Source organism: Lemur catta, chromosome 21, assembly GCF_020740605.2.
Source record: "Lemur catta isolate mLemCat1 chromosome 21, mLemCat1.pri, whole genome shotgun sequence".
Classification (NCBI taxonomy): Eukaryota; Metazoa; Chordata; class Mammalia; order Primates; family Lemuridae; genus Lemur; species Lemur catta.
The window spans coordinates 25,454,971-25,471,859 of record NC_059148.1 but is presented as its reverse complement, the minus strand read 5'-3'; the positions used below and the strand labels follow the sequence as shown (position 1 = coordinate 25,471,859).

The following is a 16,889-nucleotide window of genomic DNA, read 5'->3' as shown; positions in this document are numbered from 1 at the left end:
AAAAAAAAAGACCATCTTGGGCAACACAGCAAGATCCCATCTCTACAAAAAAATTTTAAAAATTAGCCCGGTGTGATGGCAAGAGCCAGTAGTGCCAGCTATTTGAGAGGCTGAGGCAAGAAGATTACTTAAGACCAGGAGTTCAAAGTTGCAGTGAGCTGTGATCACATCAATGCACTCCAGCCTAGGTGACAGAACAAGACCCTGTCTGTAAGAAAATAAACAAACAAAAACGCAGATGAGACAGAGACACAGGAAATCAAGTAAAATAAATAAATAAAAAGCAGAGGCCGGGCATGGTGGCTCAAGCTGGTAATTCCAGAGCTTTGGGAGGCTAAAACAGGAGGAAAATGGAAAAAAATAGGTGGGTGTGGTGGCACGCACCAGTAGTCCCAGCTACTTCGGAGTCTGAGGTAGGAGGATGGATTGAGTCCAGGAGTTTGAGGCTGCAGTGAGCTATGATGACGCCACTGCACTGTAGCCCAGGTGGCAGAGCAAGACTCTGTCTCAAAACAGTAAGAACAAGAAGCAGAGATAACAGACCAATTCCAAGGTAAACAGATGCAGAGACAAAGGCAGGTGAATGCCCTAAAAAACAGACTGGCAAAATGAAGAGGAGAAAATCACAGCACCTCAAATCTGTCTGTACTGGAATTCAAATATAGGATAAAACACACACTAGTTTTCCAATGATAATCTGATGGTCTCTTCTAATTATACGTGTGGCAAAAAGACCCACAGCTGATAAGATGTAAAGCTACTTTCATTTAGTCTATAAATCAAACTTGCACATGTATGACATTCAAGAGATCAAACCAAACTTACTCATCATTTCATAAGAAGATATTATTTCTAAGACTTATTCATTTGCACATATGCAGGAGTATAGCTTTTATAATAAAATTGATTGAAATCAATGAAGTTAATGCTAAGAACTTAAAAGGGACATTGACCTAACTCATTTTAAAAGGTTTCCCAAAAAAATAAAGATACTTTATTTAAAAAAAAAAAAAAAAAAAACTTCAGTGATATAATAATCTACATCTTATATTGCTGAATTTGTTTTTAACTTTTGGATTTATTTGTGGGGGAATCCTTTAATGTTAATGCAGATTAATTATGAGACAGTTTGGCTAAATAAGAAATCAAACCACATAATTTATGTCACTATAGTATAATGTTAAGGACATGAATTGGAGTTAAAGAGCTTAGTTTGTTGTCCTCACTTTACCAAGTTACTTAAATGTATCTCAGTTTCCACATCTATAACATGTGGATAATAATCATACCCACTTCAGAAAGAAGTTGTGAGGATTAAACGAAAAAAAAAATGCATATAAAACACTTAGCACAGAGTCTGACACACAGAACAGGCACTCAAATTTTAGTTCCTAGTATCAACCTTAAGAATTTGACAATGATATTACAGAAGAGAGTTATAAGACAGAAGATCAGAAAGCAAATAAATTTCCCTCTTCTTTTAGGAAGCAGAATGTAATAAATATTTTCATTCTTATCATTCATTCACTTCAATTAATCCTTCAAAAACCCTGAATCAGGCTGGGCGCGGTGGCTCATGCCTGTAATCCTAGCACTCTGGGAGGCCGAGGCGGGTGGATCGTTTGAGCTCAGGAGTTCCAGACCAGCCTGAGCAAGAGCAAGACTCTGTCTCTACTAAAAATAGAAAGAAATTATATGGACAACTAAAACTATATACAGAAAACATTAGCCGGGCATGGTGGCGCATGCCTGTAGTCCCAGCTACTCGGGAGGCTGAGGCAGAAAGATCACTTGGGCCCAGGAGTTTGAGGTTGCTGTGAGCTAGGCTGACGCCACGGCACTCTAGCCCGGGCAACAGAGTGAGACTCTGTCTCAAAAAAAAAAAAAACAACAAACCCTGAATCCATTTATCCACTTAAGATGTAGAAAGGTAGTATCAAATAAAACTAGCAGAGACTATTGCAGATAATCTCCAATTCTGGGACGGAAAGGGCACTGTGAGGCAAGGAAAGCAAGCACAAATCCTTGAGGCTCACAGAACAGGGCCACTCCTAGGATCTCATCATAGGACACCAATGGCTCACATCCCAGACTGGACCTCACAGTTACATGCCCAGCCTCACTCAGGCTAATTATAATTAAACCAGAATCTCTAGAAGTGAGAAATGGACATTTAAAAATACTCCCTGGGTGACTAAATGTGAACCCAACATTAAGAATCACTGATTAAATCCTGCCTTCTTTTACTTCAGAAGACCAGCAATCTGATTAAGTCTCTATCTCTGATACAAATGAATAAAAATATAAAAGCAGTACTAAATGCCTCAATTTTTGTCATTAATGAAAACCATGCCACTTAATAATTCTAAAAGTGAATTTCTCCATACTAATAGTATTTCCAAGTTAATATCTCTCTTTCATGCCAAGATAGTCTTAAAAACCTGGCTTAAGAGACCTGAAGTCCTAAACACATGACTTAATACTATTTTCAGGATAATACTATGCTCTGGACATAATCTTATAATTCACTAGACTGTAACAATAAAACACCTGAAATTACTCCAATACTTCATGTCCTCACCAAAAAAATTAATTTTTTAAGCATATAGCAAAAAATACCCTTCCCCTTGAGTGCACTAAATATTTTCAAAGCTGTCACTGCAATCTGCATTTTCTTGGCTTTCTACAATGAACTGAAATGACCTGAGAAATGGGGACATAATAAAACAAAATACAAATTTAAAGACATTAATTTTGAAGAGGATCAAAAATGTGCTACCACAAAAATCTCAAAGTAATATTTACTCTTCAAAATTCTGGAAAAGCCAATTCACTATGTAAAAAAAAAAAACAAACAAAAAAACCCCACAAAAAACCCTAAACATACTATAAATGGCTGTTAGCTAAATGACCTGTTATCAAACAGAGTAGTGTACATTTTGTTGTTACTGCGGCCAATACTCTTTCCAAAGTGCTATGTATTAAATTCAACTAATTAATTTTATTTTCCCTTTTGGCTTATGACCAAAGTCAATTTTTAAATCGAAAACAGTGGAATACTTCAATAGTAATGGTAAAAACATAAATAGTTTGGTGCTCCCAGGCATAAACAAGATCAATTCCAAAGGTAGCAGCTGAAAAAGACTTGTTTCCTTGTATGAGCAGCTGAAGGCCTCTTAAGACAAAGAGTTGTGAATTAAAGACATTTGAGAAGATACAAAAACAGACAATGTGCTTTCATCAGCATTTCAAAGCAGTTATAGAGTACTATTAACCTCTGAGAAAGCAAGCTAACTAATAGATGAGAACCTTGTTAAGAGAAATGCTTTAACTTCTTCATGTATTATAGTTTCTGATTAACAATATAGAAGAATCAACTCAACAACAAAAGCAGCTTTTGGTATAGACTGAATCATGAAAAATCAAATGGCAATGAATTACAATTTGCAACAGAATTACATACTTTGACAAAAAGAATTTTAGAACCAAGTTCAAAATTGCCCAGAAGTGCCTTTCAGCATGTTACAGAACACTTAGCACTGTAGAGTATTATAGTGCATTCTCCAAACGAATAACAGAAATTCCCATTTGTTCCTCAATGGATATTTAAAACAGACTAAATTTTAATGTAATTATATAATCTCCTTTAAATGCTCAAAGTGAGGTCCCACACTTTGAATGTTTTAATACAGATGTTCCACTTATTCACTTTTTTTCATTTTAATTAGACAATTGTTTTCTATCAACAGCTCTCTTTCTTCTTTAGCACTATGCTTTGGTTTCTTTCCAGATTTACAGGCCCCCTTACTAAAGCACTGTAGGCCAAATGGGATAAAAAATTTTCAGTTGAATATAATCAGTAGCATTCTTGACCATGAAACTGCAGAAAATACTTCAAAAATGATATTTTCAAAAAAATAAATATTGTAGAGATGAGGTCTCGCTATGTTGACCAGGTTGGTCTTGAACTCCTCGCCTCAAGCTATCCTCCTGCCTCAGCCTCCCAAAGTGCTGGGATTACAGGCGTGAACCACTGCACCCAGCCCAAACCATCCTTTTTCAATAGCACACAAAAACTCTTATTCTTTATGTTACAAAAAGTACCAACAAAAATACATTAAAATTCTGATTTTTCTAAAAAACTCTTGTTAATCAGGTTATCGTTGAAAGCACATATTTCTTTTTTAAAAAAAAAAAGTCTGTACAATCACTGTGGAGAATCATTGCTTGAATAAATCTAATAAACCATGAGGCATATTAAGGAAATCAAAACTCACCTCTTCTTGCATAACTCGAGTCCATATCTTTGAACTGTACGACAACAAAGTCAGAACACTTAAACAAAATACTTTCCATTATTTCTTCACGTTTTGGGCCCGAACTGGATTCTGTACTTTTCTCGTGTGCAGCATCAAGTACCAAATCGCACTAAAATCATAAACACAATATTCAAAATATTTACAAAATAAAATTTGACAGAAATTCTTTAGCTCATCAAGGTGCTATTTCTTATATGCCTTAGGCAAAAATAACCTATCTAAAGAGAACCTGATAATGGTATCTTTTTTTCCAGAAATATGATCAATATTATCCACCCCATCATTCAAAAATCCTCACATCTAAAAGTTGGCTTTTGTTGCTATGGTCTGTCTTAAGTACATTAATATGATAAAAAGCAGGAAAAAATAAACCACTCCATCCCTCTACTAGTCCACAATGCTTGAAAATGGCATGTAAATCAAGAAGTCTTTTTGATTACACGAATCAGTCTATAAAATAATCAGCATTTGAAACTGAAGAGTAAAATCATTCAAAGTGCTTTTAAAAATCAGGTAAAGCACTGACTATGAAGTTGTTCTTTCATTTTATAAGAAAAAGAGTAAAAATTACCTTAGGACTGTATGTTTTAAAAACTCCTTCATATATACCTCCATTTTTCACTTGTACTTCACATTTGGATCCCTAAAAACATACAATTAATTTATTAAAGAAACAGTATGCTACCCAATCATCAGTGTAATTGTTTTCATTTTAGTTTTTATAGTTCACCAGGTCATTCAATATTAGGTACTCACTGACAGAACAAAAAATTTCAAAACATTAACAATATACTGAACTCTCAAAATTCTTCAGGAGGCTCTACTCAGAGTTTGCAGTTTGAATTTAAATACTGAACTTTTTTTTTTTTTGAGACAGAGTCTTGCTCTGTTGCCCAGGCTAGAGCACCGAGGCATCAGACTAGCTCACAGCAACCTCAAACTCCTGGGCTCAAGCGATCCTCCTGCCTCAGCATCCCAAGTGGCTAGGACTATAGGTGCTTGCCACTATATCTGGCCAATTTTTTGTTTCTATTTTTAGTTGGCCAGCTAATTTTTTCTATTTTTAGTAGAGATGGGGTCTCACTCTTGGTCAGGCTGGTCTCAAACTCCTGCCCTCATACAATGCCTCCACCTCGGTCTCCCTGAGTGCTAGGATTACAGGAGTAAGCCACCACGCCCAGCCTGAAGTTAAACATTTCTACCCCAGCTATATCAAATAGCAAAATAACACACAAGACAATCAACTACTAACATTATTTTATACACAGCAGGGCTGACAAGAATACACTCTCCCTCAGTATCTGTGGGGGATTGGTTACCCTTCAGATACCAAAATCCACAATGCTCACCACTTATATAAAATGGCATAGTCTCTGCTTCTAACTTGAAAGGAAAAAAGAAAAATAAATAAAGTACATAAATAAATAAAATGGCATAGTATTTGCATATGACCTTTGCATATCCTCTGGAATACTTTAAATCTCTGTATTACTTATAATACCTAACAAAATGCAAATGCCATGTAAATACTTGTTATACTGTATTGTTTGGGGAATAATGACAAGAAAAGTCTGTACATACCAGTACAGATGCAACCATCCATTTTTTTTCCCTGAATATTCCTGACCCAAGGTTGACTGAATCCACAGATGTGGAACCCATGTTTATAGAAAGCTGACTGTACTTTTACAGTGAGGTTCAATAATAGACTGGATGAAGAAAGCCACCTTTTCTAAATCATCCTGATTAAACATGTCCTAAGAATTATTACTTTGAGAATCAGTCATTTACATTTTAACTTCATGAAATTACTTTATTCCACACCCAAGGCACTTTATCCCCAATAATCTGATAACTTACAACAACCGATGTAAGTATATGAACCATCCTCATGTTTGCATAGATTCCGTCAAAAGAAATCTGGAATATTAAAAAAAAAAAAAAAAAAAAAACAAGGTAATGTTAGAAATTAGTACAGATTGAATATCCCTTATCTGAAATGCTTGGGACAGAAAGTGTTTCAGATTTCAGATTTTTTCAGATTTTAGGATATTTGCATTATACTTATCAGTTCAACATCCCTAATTCGAAAATCCAAAATCCTCCAATATGTATTTCCTTTGAGAATAATGTCAGCACTCAAAAACTTTCAGATTTTGGAGCATTTTGGATTTCAGATTAGGGATGTTCAACTTATATTTACACTTCCATGTATATTAAAGTTAACATTTATTTTGTTACAAAATGTTTAGATAGGTTTATAATACCTTACATGTATTAAAGGAAGATTTGATTTACTAAAATCTTTTGCTTCCTTAGAGAATAGGTCAGGTTTTCAAAAGTGAAATCGGTCATACCAGCTAACAACATTTTGACTATATGTTACACAAAAAAAGCAAAACTAAACCTTCATATATGAAAACAGACAAAACCATACAGACAGAAGACAAATCAACAGTTGAGGAAGGAGAGGAAGAGAGTTCACTACAAAGTGGCATGAGGAATTTTGGTGGGTGATGTAACTGTTCTATTATCTTGATTGTGGCAGTGGTTACATCATTGTATACATTTCTTAAAACTCACACAAGGGGTGAAGTATACTTTAATAAATAAATGAGGTGGAGGGTAAGGGTACACCACTGTATTACAGAAGAACCTTGAGTAGGTGCTCCCAGCATATCTCAATCAATGACAGTGCTTAAATCTGAACACCCACATCACTCCACATTACACACTATGTAAGTGTGTGTCCCCTCCTTATTCTTATAAAGGCAATCTGTCCAATAAAGGCAAAGTCTTAAAAATTAGTGACAATTTCTCTTTTATTTCTTCTATCATGTGGAACTTACACCTTTCTGTCCTTCACTGTCCAGTTTAATTTCACTAATAAAGTTCGAAAATTAAGACCAGAAGGCCCATTCTAAGGCAGAAGAATGAAAGGAGTGACACATTAATTATTAAATTAATTAATTAAATTATTAAAAACACATTAATTATTAAATTAATTAAAAATAAAAAGTCCAAAGAATTCTGTGAATCCCAGTCCTGGTGTTCTACTTATCTTTGGGGGATTAATCATTTAGATTTGCCTTTAGTTGTTTATAAAAGAACAAATGACTTGTCATTATTATGCATAACAAAAATACTATTTATAGACAATTTTACATTTTATACAGAGTTATACAAAACATATAGCTAGTAACATTGTACTAAACAGTACTGATCTGTAACGGTTATCTGTGATAAAACTCAAGAAACAGGAATTTTTTTCTTGCCTTGGCATTTGGTCTGTTGTTAGAGATCATGTTTTAGCTACTAAGTTTCCCACATAAATAACATTAAAATTCAAGCTTAATGCAAAACTTGGAAGAAAACAAAATAAACAACATTAAATTTACTTACCGTAGACTGAGGCAGTCCTTTGCTACTGTTTCGACCTCTGAAAAGATTAAATATTATTTTTGTTAAATTCAACAGGCTAAATAAGCTAAAAAGATTTTCTAACTTAAAATGTCTTATAATTCCTCTCAAATAAAAAGCTATCTGTGGGAGGATGGGGAAGACTCATCTAGTAAGTCTAAAGTCTACCTAAGTATGGTTCTATCTGTGATTTGCTGTCCCAGAGACCCAGAACAGGTAGCAGTCACAGAAGGGAGGGAATAGGAAACAATGTAAACTTTATCAAAATCAAATAAATGAAGTAAAAATAAAAATAGCCTACTAGAAGAAAAAACTAACACTAAACACAAATTGATAATAATCTTTACTCCAAAAGTAAACAATCACTTTTATAAAGAGTTACTCAAAAGCAAAATATATTCTATTCTTAACCAATATATTTGACTGACACAAAACCAACCCGCATTTTCCCCCCAATCTGTAAAAAATCAGGTAATGTGTTTACGACTTCAGAAAACAAGTGAGAATAAGTTAAACCATTCAAAGGCACTTTTACTTCTAATATGTGCCTCTGTGAGGATCCTTATAACAAGCACCTTTCCCTGCCAACTTCCTCCCATCAGAAAAGATGTAACACACAAAAACCAGCTGTCAAGTAATTTCCAGTAAAGTGGACTCTATTTTCAAGTGAATATAATTAAAGAATATAATACAACCTAAGGCATGTTCCACTGGAAAAAATTAGGCCCCTCAGAATAATAAAAAAAATTAATAAAGTGAAAGTTATATTTCTCATAAATATTAGTCACTCTGGAACAAGAGGACTGGGATTTCATTTTATTTATTTATTTATTTATTTTTTTTTTTTTTTTTTTTTTTTGAGACAGAGTGTCACTTTGTTGCCCGGGCTAGAGTGAGTGCCGTGGCATCAGCCTAGCTCACAGCAACCTCAGACTCCTGGGCTTAAGCGATCCTACTGCCTCAGCCTCCCTAGTAGCTGGGACTACAGGCATGAGCCACCATGCCCGGCTAATTTTTTTGTATATATATTTTTAGTTGGCCAGATAATTTCTTTCTATTTTTAGTAGAGACGGGGTCTCACTCTTGCTCAGGCTGGTCTCGAACTCCTGACCTCGAGCGATCCACCCGCCTCGGCCTCCCAGAGCTAGGATTACAGGCGTGAGCCACCGCGCCCGGCCGGGATTTCATTTTAATAAAATAATCACAACACTCAAATTAAGCCAAAATGTAAAACATTCAAGGAGAAGCCCAATTCAGGTCCAAAAAGTCGAGTAGTATGATTGGTGTCATTCCTAGTAGAGTAGCACTGGTCCTAGCACTCTGAGGCCAGTCCTGGCTTGATCTCCAACTCTATTACCAACTTCCTCACCTTCTCTCATCAACAACATAACGACTTGAACCAAATGACCTCTAAGATTCCTTTCATTTCTGCCATTCTGATTCTGTAACTATTTGCCTCTCACACAGCACAGAGAGAAATTCCTAAAGTCTAAGTAATATGACTAATTCATAGAACTTACTATAAACCAGACACCATGGTAAGCACTTCACATGCATTACCTCTAATCTATCACCTCTACAGATGAGGAAACTAAACCCCACCCCCAACCAGATAGGGTCTCACTCTGTTGCCCAGGCTAGAGTGCAGTAGTGTCATCAGAGCTCACTGCAACTTCAAAGTCCTGGCCTCAAGCAATCTTCCCTCCTCTGCCTTCCCAGGATGCTAGGATCACAGAGGCATGAGCGACCGTGCCCAGCCAACAATTAAATATCTTGACCAAAATCACCTAGTTCATGAGTAGAGCTGGTATTTTAATCAGGTGTATCTGATCCATTGTCCCGGTTTTTCCTTTTTCTAGGTTATGCTGCACCTCTGAAATTGCATCACAAGAAATAAATTGCCTTCACCTAACCAAATTTCTATACTTTTTCCAACATTATTTGAATTCACTGGGGTTTTTTCCTGTTTACTTGTAGTCTACATGAAAAGGCTGAAATGGCTAAATCTTACTTAGAAGGTTATCTTATCCTGGTGGTTGCTGAGCTGCCACACTTACAAAACCTTGAATAAATGCCATTAAGTGTCCTTGAAAACTCATATGGCCTCCCCATAAAGCTATTTACTTCTCCTTTATAGAAGTCACATTATACTTTTTTATTGATAATATAGTTACATCTTTGACTAGTAAAGAGCAACTGTTTGACAATCCAGCTTACTCAGTAGAACAAATCACTTAACAGGGAAAATTTTTAAAAAAGACTCACGGTGGTACAAAGTACAGAAACTCCTAATTTAAACTGATCTACACCTGGTAGTTGGACACTCAAGATGAATGTTAGCTTATCAAAGCAGCATTCTCTGAAACTGATAAAAACCCATATTCTTTGTGGGGGTTTTTTGTTTGTTTGTTTGTTTGTTTGTTTTGAGACAGAGTCTCACTCTGTTGCCCCGGCTAGAGTGCCGTGGCATCAGCCTAGCTCACAGCAACCTCAAACTCCTGGGCTCAAGCGATCCTCCTGCCTCAGCCTCCTGAGTAGCTGGGGCTATAGGCATGCGCCACCACGTCTGGCTAATTTTTTATACATATATTTTTAGTTGTCCAGCTAATTTCTTTCTATTTTTTTAGTAGAGACGGGATCTCGCTCTTGCTCAGGCTGGTCTGGAACTCCTGAGCTCAAACGATCCTCCCGCCTCGGCCTCCCAGAGTGCTAGGATTACAGGCGTGAGCCACCGCACCCGGCCATGTTTTTTCGTTTTTGAATCTATTCAGATTATACCTTACTTGTAATTTTTTTAAATTAGTTTTTCAGACCAAATCATTCTACTATTTCATATAATAACAAATATTGAATCTCAAACCAAAGAAAGCCAAGATCATATTCTAGTCCTAAGTATACATATGATTAGATAGATTGGGTGTAACAGAACAATATCCAGGATTCTATGCTTTCAATAGTTATTAAATATGAAGTTAAAGTGTGATTCAAAATGCCAAAGATAAAGAAATTCACCAAAGTAATAATAAAGAGTTTATACTGGCTCAAAATAACACAGGAAAAAGGAAACGGACAGGCCTATAAATGAAACAAGACTGGCATGAGTTAGTAATTATTAAAGCTGAGTATGCAGGAGTTCATTATACAATTCTGCCTACTTTTATGCATTTTCCCCAAATAAAAAAAAAGTATCTTCTGATTTGATGCAATAGGACGCTGGATATAATCAAGCTGATAAATCTACCAGTTTATAGGAAACATGAATATAAAGGATAAACTGATACATACCATGAGCTTTTTTACCAGTTAAATACAGAATGTGGTAAATTTAACACAAAAAAATGATAGTTTGCTTAACAAATAAATGGCATGGCAAGAATTAAAAAAAGCATGAAGGGAGAACTATTATAAATTTTAAAAAGACACATAAACCAAAAGCAATGTGTAAATCAAAAGCAATCAAAATAAGTCAAACGCAACCAGACAAGACCGTAGGAGACAAAATCTTTTAAAAAGCAATCAAAAGCAGGGCTTCCCAATTTCATGCCTTATCATAAAGATACAATATTCAAAACAGTGTGGTACTGGCTTAAGCACACATATAAAAACCAATGGAACAGAACAGAGAACCCAGAAATAAACTCTCACATATATGGTCAAGTGATTTTTAACAAGGGGGTCAAGACCATTAAATGGGAAAAGAACAGTCTTTTCAAAAAATTATGCTAGGAAAACTAGATAAAAAGTTGAGGCCAGGCGTGGTAATGCATGCCTGTAATCCCCACACTTTGAGAGGCCGAGGTGAGAGGATCACTTAAGGCCAAGAGTTCAAGACCAGTCTGGGCCACATACTGAGACCCCCATCTATATAAAAACTTTTTTAAAAAATCAGTCACGTGTGCACACGTGTGCCTGTAGTTCTAGCCACTTGGAAAGCTGAGGCAGAAGGATCCACAGAGTTCAGGAGTTCAAAGTTAAAATTAACAATGAGCTATGACTGAGCCACTCACTGCACTCCAGCCTAGGTGACAAAATAAGACCCTCCTTAAAATAAAAAAAAAAAAGGAAGCTGAACCCTTACTTTACAACGTATGTCAAAATTAACCCCAAATGGACCAAAGATCTGAATGTTAATAGATAAAACTATAAAACTCTAAGGAGATAACATGGAGGGGAAATCTTCATGACCTTAAATTTGACAATGGACTTCATCAAAATTTAAAACGTTTCTGCAAAGGACATTATCCAGAGAGTGAAAAGATAACCCACAGAATAGAAGAAAATATTTGTGTATCATATATCTAATAATTGTTTAATATCCAAAATATATAAATAACTCCTATTACTCAACAAAAAACAACCCAATCAAAAATGGGCAAAAACGGGCCGGGCGCGGTGCCTCACGCCTGTAATCCTAGCCCTCTGGGAGGCCGAGGCAGGTGGATTGCTCAAGGTCAGGAGTTCGAGACCAGCCTCAGCAAGAGCGAGACCCCGTCTCTACTAAAAATAGAAAGAAATTAGCCGGCCAACTAAAATATATATATAGAAAAAATTAGCCGGGCATGGTGGCGCATGCCTGTAGTCCCAGCTACTCGGGAGGCTGAGGCAGTAGGATCACTTAAGCCCAGGAGTTTGAGGTTGCTGTGAGCTAGGCTGACGCCACAGCACTCACTCTAGCCCGGGCAACACAGCGAGACTCTGTCTCAAAAAAAAAAAAAAAAGGGCAAAAATAGCCATGTGAGATGGCATGCTCCTGTAGTCCCAGCTACTCAGTAGGCTGAGGTGGGAGAATCACTTGAGCCCAGGAATTCAAATCCAGCCTGGGCAACATATCAAAACCCCATCTCTTCAGGAAAAAGAAAAAGAAGGGGCGGGCCAGGCACAGTCGCTCACATCTGTAATCCCAATACTTTGGGAGGCTGAGGCAAGAGGTTTGCTTGAGGCCAGGAGTTTGAGACCAGCCTGGGTAACATAGTGAGACTTCATGTCTACAAAAACCACAAAAATTAGCCAGGTGTGGTGATGGCATATGCCTGTAGTCCCAGTTGCTCAGAAGGCTGAGGGAGGATTATCTCTTGACCCAAGGAATTTGGGTTACAGTAAGCTATGATCATGCCACTGAATTTCAGCCTGGGCAACAGAGCAAGACCTTGTCTCTTGAAGAAAATGATGATGCTACTGCATCCTAGCCCCGGCAACAAAGCAAGACTCTATCAAAAAAAAAAAAAAAAAAAAATTAGCCAGGTGTGGTGGTGTGCGCCTGTAGTCCCAGCTACTCAGGAGGCTGAGGCAGGATGATCACGTGAGCCTGGAAGTTAGAGGCTGCAGTGAACTAGGATTATGCCACTTCACTCCAGCCTGGCAAGACCCCGTAACTAAAAAAAAAAAAAAAAAAACCAAACAAACAAAAAAAACACACAAAAGAAAGAGAACATGCTCATGGATGAAGACTCAACATTAAGATGTCAATTCTCCCTAAATTGATCAATACATCCAATGCAATTCCAGTCAAAATCCCTGTAGATATTTTTGTAGACACTGGCAAGGTGATTTTAAAACTTTAAATGAAAATGCAAAGGATCTAGAACAGCCAAAACAATTTTGAAAAAGAACTCATACTTCCTGATTTCAAGGAACATAAAGTAAGAAAGACAGTGTAGTACTGGTGTAATGATAGCCATATACATAAATGGGACAGAACAGAGTCCAGAAATAGACTGAAAAACAAGTAAATAAAATTTATGGGCCGGGCACAGTGGCTCATGCCTGTAATCCTAGCACTTGGGAGGCCGAGGTGGGTGGATTGTTTGAGCTCAGGAGTTCGAGACCAGCCTGAGCAAGAGCGAGACCCCATCTCTACCAAACATAGAAAAAATTAGCCAGGCATGGTGGTGCACACCTGTAATCCCAACTACTGGGAAGGCTGAGGCAGGAGGAAAAAAATTAACTCAAAATGGATCAAAGATCTAAATATAACAGCTAAAACTATAAAACTCTTAAGAAAAATAAACATGGGGTAAATCTTTAGCACCTTGAATTAATGGGTTCTTAGATATGACACCAAAAACACAAACAAAAGAAAAAACAGGTAAGTAAGACTTGACCAAAATTAAAATTTTTTTGCTGCTAAGGACATCAATCTTAATAGCAGAAGAAACAAATGAGGGGCCTATGGAAAAACTATAAATGGGATATCAGACATTTCCTAGTCCAGAAAATCAAGGGCACTAGTCCTCCAGAGTGCAGTGCTTAAAAGCAGAGGGCATACTATATGCAAAGTGCTATTCCTACCACTTTTCAGACAATTCTGGTTCAAATCCTTGTTCAGCCACTTACTGTGACCCTGGGAAGGTTACTCGCCTAGTTTGCTTATCTGTTAAACCGAAATAATAGGAAAGCTCACAGGACTGCTGTGAGAATCACATAAAATAATAAACAAAAGACACAGATATATTCATATATATATACTTGCTCAGTCAAAGCTTACTGAATCATACACTCTATTTGGTTTTTTGTTTTTTTTGAGACATGGTCTCACAACTAAATATGAATTACTTAAGTATTAAACAGGGCGATATAATAGTGATTGGGGAGCTACTTTTCATGGAGTGGTCAGGGAAGGCCTGAGGAGTCAGCATTTCAGTTGATAACTCAGTAACAAGGGGCCAGCCAGGTGAGTATCTGGAGGGAAAAGCATTCTTAAACTTTACTGGAAGGAGGTTGGAAGTTTGTAGTACTCTTACTGTGCCAAAGAAAATTAGTTACATCTGTATAACTAGTCTGATTCTAGAAACTTGGATCAATAAAACGTTTTGATTGCATAAATCTGTTACTCAGGCCTGTTGAAATAATGTTAGAAACTAGTAAATGACATGTAGAGGTGCAGTGTTAAAAAAAAATAAGTAAACAGAATGGTGAAAAATGAAAACATAAAAAGTTCTATAATTGTATAGTGTCAGTACCAGTAGAAACTGCACTCTCCCAGAATTTTGGAACAGTGGAAAGGAATTTTATTCTTAGATTATTTAATGTGTTTCAATTATCAGGATGCCACTGAATTGTTTGTGTGTGTGTGTATGTATATATTTACTTGTTAATTAAGTAACACAGTGAATGAGACAGACAAAATACACAATTTTAACTCTGTCTTCCTCATAACCTCTGAAGCGTAAGCTGCCTCCAGCTAAGGCTATGTTCATCTCACTTTTTCAATAAATGTTTGTTAAATGTAAAGTTTAAAACTACAGTTTTTGAGTGCTTCCTCTGTGACCCACTCTTTAGAACTTTCAAGAACCATACATCATAATGGACTTATAATAAACTTCACATTTTAAAGCGGGCTGGGTGACTTCAAAATTCACACTGAGGAAGTAAGTAAATAAATAAATAAAGTGGGCTGGGTGCGGTGGCTCACGCCTGTAATCCTAGCATTCTGGGAGGCTGAGACGGGACAATCGCTAGAGGTCAGGAGTTAGAGGCCAGTCTGAACAAGAGCGAGACCGCGTCTCTATAAAAATACTAGAAAAATTAACTGGGCCTGGTGGCATGTGCGTATAGTCCCAGTTACTCGGGAGGCTGAGGCAGGAGGATTGCTACACAGGACGTAAGGACAGCCTAGCAAACAGTAAGTGCTGTAGACTGTTAAATAAATTAAGTACATATTATAGTGTATGTGAATTATGACAAGTATTGACTAATTCAATTGCTCTTTATAGCAAAGAAAAACTACAGCTGTCAAGAAAAAAGGCAATTAACTAAAAACCAAACAACTAATTCCCGCTCTATGGTTAATTCACCTATGTGAGTCATTTTGTTCTTCCCATTTCAGGATTTTTTTAAAAAAATTATTATTAGAAAAGGAAATTCTATAACTAATACTTATTGCATATTTCCTTCCTGAAAAAATGAGTCAAACAAGGTGGCAGTAGGGAGCAGCCCATGACAACCCAAACATAGTAATGCTAGAGTTTTTTAGCAAATTGAGGTGAGCTGGCAACTCTAAATTCATGAGGAATAACTGTCAGATTAATCCAGTCACATAACCTAGAATCACTGTTTCAAAACAGCTACCATTCACACAAGCACTAATTTCAGTTCTCTGGCAAACTGATTACGTTCAAATTCTGGCCCTATCGTTTCCAAGCTCTGTGAGCTTAACCCCATGACTTCAGCTTTCTGTGTTTCAATTTCCACATCTATAAAATGGAGACAAAAATAGTACCTTTCTGAAAAGAAAAATAGTATCTTCTCATAAAGCTGTGAAACTTTTTTTGAGATGTCGTCTCACAGTATCACCCACGCTGGTCTGGAACTCCTGGCCTCAAGCAATCCTACCAAGTAACTGGGACTACAGGCCCACATATCACTGTGCCCAGCCTAATGAAAATTCAATATTTCATACATATAGCCTAGGTTAAAACAATGCCTGGCACATTATTAAGTGCTTAGTAATTGTTAACTAATTTGACTATTTTCCTCATCTTCCAGCACACAGTAGTACAGAAAACAAAAACTCAAAATTTCCTCATGTTTAGTTTCACTTAGAAGAATGGATAAGGGGCTTGGTCATGACACCATGCACAATAAGATCTGACCTGGACACTCCAAAATCTCCTCACAACTCAAGTAGAAAGGGATCTTAGGGCTCTAGTTCAATCTTGTCCAACAGAAATCTCTGTAATGATGAAAGTGTCCTAGACATCCAAATTGGAAAAGAGGAAATCAAATTACCTCTGTTTGCTGATGGTATGATCTTATATATAGAAAAACCTAAAAAGACTCCACCAAAAAACACTTAAGAGTTGATGAATGAATTCAGTAAAGTTACAGGATATAAAAATCAACGTATAAAAATCAGTAGCATTTCTGTACACCAATAATTATGTAGCTGAGAAAGAAATCAAGAAGGCAATCCCATTTATAATAGCTACAAAATAATGAAATAAAATACATAGGAATAAATTTAACCAAGGAGGTGAAAGATCTCTACAAGAAAAACTATGAAACACTGATCAAAGGACTCATAGATGACACAAATGGAAAAAACATCCCATGCTCGTGGAGAGAAGAATTATTATCATTAAAATGACCATACTGCCCAAAGCAATCTAACAGATTCAATGCAATCTCCAAGAAAACATCAACACCATTTTT

At 36.6% G+C, this 16,889-nt stretch overlaps 1 protein-coding gene across 9 annotated transcripts in view; it reads right to left on the bottom strand.

Annotated features, from left to right (window-relative positions):
• ATXN2 (ataxin 2) overlaps positions 1-16,889 on the bottom strand; it is a 92,479-nt gene that overhangs the window by 56,327 nt on the left and 19,263 nt on the right. For all 9 annotated transcript variants that reach the window (XR_006730727.1, XM_045534818.1, XM_045534819.1 and 6 more), the window contains exons 2-5: positions 7,722-7,758; positions 6,180-6,239; positions 4,891-4,962; positions 4,278-4,428 (exon numbers count right to left, since the gene is read on the bottom strand). Coding sequence is in view for 8 of the 9 variants with exons in the window: in XM_045534818.1 (XP_045390774.1) it covers positions 4,278-4,428; positions 4,891-4,962; positions 6,180-6,239; positions 7,722-7,758 (320 nt within the window). In the remaining variant the exon portion in view is untranslated. The remainder of the gene's footprint in view (positions 1-4,277; positions 4,429-4,890; positions 4,963-6,179; positions 6,240-7,721; positions 7,759-16,889) is intronic.